The sequence below is a fragment of the Panthera uncia genome (genome assembly GCF_023721935.1).
Source record: "Panthera uncia isolate 11264 chromosome B2 unlocalized genomic scaffold, Puncia_PCG_1.0 HiC_scaffold_25, whole genome shotgun sequence".
Classification (NCBI taxonomy): Eukaryota; Metazoa; Chordata; class Mammalia; order Carnivora; family Felidae; genus Panthera; species Panthera uncia.
In genome coordinates this window covers 16664411-16673112 of record NW_026057581.1, presented here as the reverse complement: position 1 = coordinate 16673112, position 8702 = coordinate 16664411, and the positions used below count along the sequence as shown (strand labels likewise).

The following is an 8702-nucleotide window of genomic DNA, read 5'->3' as shown; positions in this document are numbered from 1 at the left end:
GAATACCACGCAGGCACACGTTTTAACTTCTTGCAACCAAATAAGAATAATCTCAACATGCTTTGCTTTAGTGTAAAAATCAATTTATTATACAACAATCATACAGAATGCTTTTTATCTGTCTACAAAGAAAAATGGCTTCTCCTGCTTCCCTGTCCACCCCAATCATGATATTATGTTCTCAAGTACTTTCAAAAGAAAACAAAAAAGAGATATCCTTATTTTCCAAATAAGGAAGACTCTAGAAACATCATAAAATGATACAGAAGTATCAGAATGGTCTCTTACAAAGCGGTTCTGCCCATCACAGTAAATATCATTTTTCCTTACCAATAAAAATAGATACCTCTGGCGGGGATAGGGAGGACCTTATCTTTCAATAAGCCTAACTGGTTCAATGTATAGTTTTGATGGGTTGAAAATGTCTCTTCATTTCCATTTAACATTCCATTTTGTTTAAAAAAATTGAATTTGTAACATGTGCTTATAGTATTAAATATTTTCATTCTTATGACTAAAAGGAAATTCGGGCACAAAAGTTTTTAACAGATTAGAGAGTTTTTTTCCTGGTTCTAGGAAAATCACATTAAATGTAGACTTTTTTTTTTTTTTTAAATTCCAACGCTTAAAGACAGGTTAAAATATTTACCCGATTCAGTTTTTGTGGCTAAGACTTCATAGCTCTTGTATCAGCCCTTGAATGGTTTAAGGCTAGAAGTGTTTGGTCGGCTTCACAAGAATGAAAGCCCCAGTGGGAAAACAGCATCCCAACGCCTCTAAGTTGAGCTTGGAAGTACCAACTACCCACGTTTTTCCCTTCGATCTAAGAGGTTTCCAACTGCCTCGTACTTACAGCTGTCTGGCTTTGCCATTCTGCCAAAGGCTGGCTTCCCGCCTTGCTCTGCCAGTATGGGGTCCGTGAGGTCACCAAAACTGCAGGTGTGACGCAGAGTCTGAGACTTTAGGGCCTCATTGACATTTGAGAATAAGCTGCGAACAACGAACGACCAGTGAGGTCTGGCTTCCCTCTGTGTCTCATTTTTACCTGGAATGCACTTTGGTCACCGATTTCAGCCCTTGTTTGGGACCCCAAACTGCACTGGAGTCCAGCTCGCGTTTCGTTACAGAGGAGAAGTAACTCCTGGAAGCTAGCCCTTGTTTTGAAACAGGTTTCTGGGAGAGGACAATACTCGTAACAACACTGTTAGGATGGGATGGGAGGAAGCGGGGGTTAGGCACCCTAGAAAAATCAGCTTTAGAAAACTTAGAAAAATAAATCCAAGAGTAAGTGGGTGTCTGTTTGATAAAAATGGACCAAGTGCCCACATGTGATACGCACGCATCTGCACAGCACGTTTCCCACGAAGACCAGCTAAGGTCAGTCACCTTTCGCAAAGCAGGCCGGGGCCTGAGAGGGTGGCGGCCACGAGCGGGAAGTGGGAGACCTGGATTGGTGTCCGTGGTGCAATGCCGTCCCCAAGTCCGTGCTCTTTTTTAAACGGGGGAAATAATTTTCAGACTAGAAAGCAAGGGGGGGAGAAAGGACAGAGAGGCACTCCCAGATTGAACACTGGGTGATGGCGAGCATGCCTTTCTGGCACTTCCGTGTTTGACCTTAACATTATGACCTCAAAGTTATTTTAAAGGGAAGAGCGGAAAGAAAAAGCGTCAAAGTTGGCAAGTCTTTTAGTTTCATAGGGTATAAATCTTCCTCACATCTTCAAAACATATTGTTTCCATGCGTGATGCAATTTAGTAGTAAAAGTCCAATATTTAGGGAGGAAAAAAATATTTATGTTTTCCTCCACTTTTGTGCTTGTTCTCAGGAGAACCCGTGTTACCTGGGCAGGGGTAGGATATACCGGGTTTGCCAAATTGGCACTTTTCACTGTGGCTCATTACCAGCCCAAGGCTCATGTTGGGATCTCTCCATAGTCCTCTTTTTCTTCCTGTTTTCAAAAACTTAACCTGAAAAGAGTGACAGCAGGTATTTGGGGATAATACAAGAGTGGACAAATTCAATGTCTATTTTGCCCCAACTGCTCTGATTCATAAATATTCCAGTGGCTCAGTCTTCCAAGGAGAAGGGAAGAGTCCTTGATCAGAAAGCGGGCAGCCAGATTCAGATGCTGCTTTTAAAACCGATCATGGTGTCCATTTACGACCTAAACTAGGGTAATTTAACATGGGAGGTTGACAGGACTACGTGAATAGTTAAGGAAACCAAATTAAAAAGTGAGAAACTACTCCTATCCGAAGCCCCTGAGCTATGAGGATTTGGCAGAAGAGTTTTTCTTCTTAGGAAAAGTAATTGTCAAAATCAAATACAAATTTCATTACCATATCACTAAGTTGAGACTTAGTGTAGGAATTTGACAGACTCTACCTTAAGAGAGAAAAGTTGTGCTAGATTTTCCTGTCTTCCGTTTGTAATCCATTTTCATATTTTCTGGGGTCAGGTCCTAATGGAACAAATGGACTGATTACACACTGGCGAGCAGTGCTTAATATAGATTAAGACACCCTGTAGTTAGAAAGGTAATTAACATTTTGTTTTAAACACTTCAATCTGAATAAAACTTTTTATTTGAAGACTGGCTTCGGAAAACAAGGCTCCGTGTTTCCTGGCTTTGTACGTGTATAAGGCGTTATACCGACGGTTCTGGTGAGGGGGTCAGTCTGTGGGGAGGAGACAGAGCCGCACCAGTTCTGAGGTCTACAGAGTTCGGTGTCTGAAGTGACACGTATGTTGACGGAAGCATTCAGTTAACAGATTAACCTAATAGCAATATATTAATACATTCCGGGTACAAATGATTTATAAACTCAAAAGAAATTAGTTTATGCTAAAACATATATAACTTTCAATTCAGTCTTTGCTTTAAAACAAGCGAATCTGTGAGGCTATTATATATGCTTTGTCTGTTACTGGGCATTTACTGTGCTTTCTTGTTTATTACCCCATTAGTTGCAGCGAAGCAGGCTTTGGAGAAACCGTTCTTAACTTCTTTCCCTGCAGGTGGCTCTTGCGTATTTTTCTTCATTGGCTTTTTTCGGTACGTCTGTTGGATGCGTATATTTTGAAGAGAGGGAAAAAAGGATTCTTGAATAAGACTTCGACATGGCATATAATCTAAAACAGTTCATGATTTTATTGGGTATTGGACAGGTAAGAATTTGTTTTAGTTTATCTATTTTGAGAGAGGGAGCACAAGTGGGGGGGGGTGGGCAGAGAGGGAGGGAAAGAGAGAGAATCCCAGGGCTTGAACTCACGACCTGTGACCTGAGCCGAAATCAAGAGTCGGATGCTTAACCGGCTGAGCCACCCAGGCCCCCCACCACAGAAGACTTTTTGTCTGACAATTTTTAAGCTAATGGTTAAAACTAAAACTAAGGTAAAAACCGAGACACATATGAATGAATTCCAATGAAAGGTTGTTTCTGTCACCTTATGTATTACAGGACTGGCATTCAAATTATTCTGCATTAGTTGCTTACTTCCATTTCCTAAAAATTAGATCCTTTCCAATTCAAGTTCAAAAAAATGCTGTTATCTTAAAAGTACCAGTATCCAGCGTTCTGGCTTGATTTGGTTTTTGGCATATCCTTCTTATTCTGTCCAAATACCTGATTTTGCCTCATTTTTACTTTTTTTTTTTTAAAGCACCTATATTAACAAGGGTCAAGCCTGAAATTATATACTCAAGTCTAAAGGAGTAAGACTCTGTGTGAACCAACAAGTAGGGTCAACGTTTTGAACGCCCACTGCCCACCCTGCCGGCTACCTGCTCATCCTCAAGGTTCAACACCAAGTGCACGCTGACTCACTTAGTTTTCCTGTTAACAGTCAGTTTTGCTGTGTGAGTTGTTTTTGTTTTTTGGGGTTTTTTTTTGTTTTTTTGGGGTTTTTTGGGTGGCTTTGTTTGGTTCCATCAATGGTTATTTCTTCAGAAATTCTCAAAGGAAACGTCTATCTGTTATAAAAGACAAAGCCTAGCCAGTCCAATGGCGCTGAAAAGACTGTCAGCAGTTCACTTTCCCACAGTTGTACTTTGTGAGAAGCCACCACAGGTTAACCTTTAGCAAATGCCAACTAAAAAAAAATGAAGCATTTATTGTCTAAAGAAAGAAATACAGTTGATTTCAATTTGGAAAGTACTGTTTGGAATAGAAATTATGTTCTCATCTTTTTTTCATGAAGCTTACTTTCTATTTCCCCAGCCCACAAAGGAGAGCAATTTAAACTCTACCACCACCTGAGGCCTGCACTCTGCTCCCCCCGCCTTCATCAGTTTTTGTATTAATGGAGTTGCTTTGATGTCGTGTTTTGGAGCCCTGTTCCATTTAAATTGTTGATTAAAAAGAAAATGACATTTAGTAAAGAAAAAGCCAATGTGACCTTTCCACGGTGGCTTGCCTTAAAAGAATTTTTTCCAGATAGGTCACAACATCACCGTGCTGATATAGAAACGATTTTTTAATATTCAATTCATTCAGCCTAAGTTCTTCTCCATTTGTATAGAGGCCCTGGATTCAGATATAAGACCCTTGTTTCATGTTTTCGTCCCATGTTACCAATGTGTGACTTCATTAAACTTTTTATGCATGCACTGAAAAATGTTTAATAAAATGCCCACTAAGGCTATTCACGGTGGTTTTCCTTCAAGGGGAGGGCTTGGGGGCAGGGGGAGAGTTAGTTTTCACTCTCTACTTTGCGAGCCTCCATCACCAACCAGCACGTGCTAGTGGATTTCCTCGGGCAAATTAAACACCAATGTAAGGCGAGAGCGCAGTCTGCTATGTTCCGCCACCGGAGATGTACATTTCACTTACCTGAACGTAAAAATTTAAGAACAGGATGACTAAGGTGAGCATGTAGGACGACTGGAAGATGAGACAGCCGAAGGGGAAGCCGCAGGGTTTCACCACCGCGCTCAGCGTGTGCGTGATGGTCAGCACGAACTGCACCTGCAGGGGGGTGGGGGTGGGGGGCGTCACTGGGGGGCGGCCAGGCCGAGCCACGCAATACACCATTTGGAAATACGAAACATTTAGAAGTCGACTCCTGTTACGCCCTAGGTTTTGCAGGAAGAAAGCAAAGCTGCGGAAGCAGCCCACTATCCTACCCAGAAATTTCGCTTGAAACGATGCTAGTCAGTATATTTAATTGCCCGCTCGTTTTCTCATGGAAGAGTAGCAGTTGCACTTATTTAGATAAAAATGAATCTTAAAATTAACGTCTGTGTTAAATCACTGTCACTTCGAAGCAAGGAATAAGGTAGCTTATTTCGACACACTAGATTTTAATCCTTAAAAGGTTCTCTTTAGAGGAAAACAGGCAGCCTCCTCACACACAGCAAAGCCTCTGCCTACGGGGACAGATTTCTTTCCTCCATGAGGATATTCGATGCTTCACAGGGAGAGGAGCTGAACGAAGGGATAACATACCAGCTGAGCCTGCGTGAGGTATTTCTTCCACCAGAGATACTTGTGCATAGATGGAAATACAGAAAGGCCATAGTAGGAGTACATGAGAATGTGGATAAAACTGTTCAGTGTGGGTCCAAAGAAACCTGTAAAAGTATGGGATAAAAATTACTGCTCATTCTTCATCAAATGAGACGGATTCTTCCTGTGCAGCACGGCTGAAGATGGGTCACACCTGTGGCACTATCTGCCACAATCCACACGATGAATTCACTCTCGTTTCCGCGCTCTTGCTCCAGGATTCCGCAAAAGTCACCGAGATAGGACAAAACTGGATGGTTTTTCAGTCAGAGTGCCAACCAAACAGGTAATTCCTGATTTGCAAAGGCTTTACTGTCCCTTAAACTGTTGTTACTATCGAGTGATCAGGGAGAAAATGAAATGTTAGCTTCAAACCGGTGGCGGAATTCCTTAGAAAGAGAAGTGTCTCTGCTTCCACTATGCCTCTGATGAGCCATTCCGACTGTGGAAAGAGGGCCTTCGGTCTAGGGTTTAACAAGGTGCTAAAGAGTCCAGGAGATCAGGCTGCTCTTTAAATTTAATAAATTCTACCTGACAGGGACCTAGAACCAGGAGAGCTAGAGCAAGGTGAGAGAAGGTGCAGCAGGAGAGAAGGCTGGGACGGGACGGGGGGTGGGGGGATGGACTGGCCAGTGAGGCTTCCCAGCAGCTGGACCACCTCATGGACTTCTAGGACAAGGAATATCTAAAATCCAATTGCAGGACATTTCTGTGCTAACTTGTGCCGTTATCACTCCCCTGCCCCTGCCGCCACCTTCGTGAAGTCCCTGTAGCTTCCGTCAACGTGGGCGAATGGTGTTTCAGGAAACCAAAGGAAAAAGAGAGAAGTTCTATGTTGCTCAGCTAAGAAGCAAAAGGATTTAGTTTGAAGGGGTGAGATGTCAGAGACGGGTCTATTTGTTGGAAACCGGGAACCCACTGTCTTGAGGATTAGACCAATCGATACACACAAAGTGCTCACGACAGTGCCCGGCAAAGCAAACACTACCTCTGTTATGTTGGGATCCAGATGGCTGGGCTGTGAGCTCTCAGTCCTGTGGTGGAAGGGGCTGTGGGGCTAGAGGACCCCTATCAGCTATGTCCCCTTAGATACATTAGTTTTACTTTGTAAATTTTGATTCTGTCACTGGGAAATGGGCAGGGCAGTAATTGGCTCTCTGGGCGGTGCTGGGATTGAGTGCATAATGCTACGGAAACTGAAAAGTGCAGTACCTACGCTGGCTAATGAATTTAAACTCTCTAGCCTGGTTTTCCCAGTTTAAATCAAGGTCTGGTTAGATCCATGCAAATCAATGAATGAGAAACAGGGGTGTCTGGGTGGCTCAGACACCACCGCCAGAATCTAGTAAGTACTCAGCAAATACTGGCTGGAATAACTGGTTACAGCAGTATTTCTTTACTGCTTGAGCTTTCATTACCATGAATTAATGGGGTATGATTAAAAAAAATTTTTTTTAATGTTTATTCTTGAGAGAGAGAGCACGAGTAGGGGAGGGGCAGAGAGAGAGGGAGACACAGAATCCCAAGCAGGCTTCAGGCTCCGAGCTGTCAGCACAGAGCCCGACGCGGGGCTCGAACTCATGGACCGTGAGATCATGACCTGAGCTGAAGTCAGACGCTCAGCCGACTGAGCCACCCAGGAGCCCCTGGGACATGATTTTTATAATATTTTAGGTTAACTATGAATTGTCACACACACCGCATTTCATCTACAAGAATCCCAGGTCTTTACATGGGGATTACGTGAGAAGGAGGTTTAGATGTTTAGTGATTTGTAATGAAATTGTTGACAATCACAAAAAATACTTAACCTTGATAGTTGCTTGATATTGATTACGGTCTGTATATTGATGACAGCATTAAGTCTATCATAGTTTTAATCACTAAACTCAAGAAGCCAGATTTGGTCCAGGAGAGCGTTAAAATAAAAACATCTTTCTGACCACTTCATCCCCAGCACTTTCCTGCTTCACACTCTGGTTTTAATTTGCATCTTCATAGTCATGGATATATTCCAAATATCCTTGACATTTTATTTATTTTTTTAAGTTTATTTTGAGAGAGAGGGAGGGAGAGAGAATCCCAAGCAGGCTCCACACTGTCAGCACAGAGCCCGACGTGGGGCTCGATTCCACGAACCGTGAGACCGTGATCAGACGCTGAACCGAATGAGCCACGCAGGCGCCCCTCTCCTTGACATTTAAAAAATATCTCTAAGATCCCCAAATCATTTTGACGTAAGTTTTACCTGTTCTGAGTTTTCACAGAAGATTTTTAAAGCTGGGGACATAAGACAATCACATAGAAAGTACTGCTGTCTGCACTGCAGGTCAGAAGGGACCCATTAATGACTGTGAAATCAATGCAGTGAGAGCGCTCATCAGCTTTTTGAAAAAGTGCAACAGGATTAATGAAACGACAACAACAAAAACCCAAAGTGCATCACAGAGCTAGGGTAAACATCTCCTGAAATTTCTGTTCCACACAAAGTGCATACACGTAAAGAGGCTGTGATATAAGGCGCATTGTAGCTCTCAGTAAAAACAAACGTTGGAAGCCACACAGAGACGTGCCTTTAACTTTTCAGAATGGAAAAAAAAGTCCAATCTATAGGACAGCCGAGTGATGACCTCCACCAAGTGGAAGGTGCTGGATTTGTTTCGACAGGAGTCCTTGAGCCCCTGGTGCCGGAGTAAAATTACTCCAGCTGGGGTGCGTGCTTCTGGCCCGCGGACGTTTGGCGCAGGGGGAAAACAAAATGCATTTAAGGTAACGCTCCCATTCTGCAGGAACGAAAGACGCGAAAGTGGCCACACGGGCAGCCGCGTGCTGCGCCGTGTGCCTCCCTCTTCCGTCTCCAGAGCCACATCAGTACAATAGTATTCAACCCCAGGCACCCACTAGAGGCCTCGCGAGACCCATGACACGGAACTGAAGAAGCGGCAACAGAACTTACTTTGCCCGCAAGGTATCCAGTTCAAAACACACCACCAGATGTTAAACATGGAGGCATGATGGTATACGTGAAGAAAAGTAATCTGACTGGTTTTTTTCCGCAAAACAAAGAAAATTGTGTCCAGGAACTCTATGGACTTGGAGAAGTAGTACCACCACAACACCTTGGCTACCTGTAAGGATGTTAAAACAGGAAAAAGAAAAGGTGAGTGAATGAAAACGCTCCCCCTGGCTGGCTG

General features: G+C 43.2%; 1 protein-coding gene across 1 annotated transcript in view; it reads right to left on the bottom strand.

Moving 5' to 3' along the window:
• Positions 1-2568: 2568 nt before the first annotated feature.
• The window catches only part of ELOVL2 (ELOVL fatty acid elongase 2), a 64716-nt gene continuing 58582 nt past the window's right edge, over positions 2569-8702 (bottom strand). Inside the window, exons 5-8 of the mRNA XM_049655047.1 lie at positions 8465-8636; positions 5449-5573; positions 4834-4968; positions 2569-3062 (exon numbers count right to left, since the gene is read on the bottom strand). Coding sequence (XP_049511004.1) covers positions 2937-3062; positions 4834-4968; positions 5449-5573; positions 8465-8636 — 558 coding nt within the window. The 3' untranslated portion in view covers positions 2569-2936. The remainder of the gene's footprint in view (positions 3063-4833; positions 4969-5448; positions 5574-8464; positions 8637-8702) is intronic.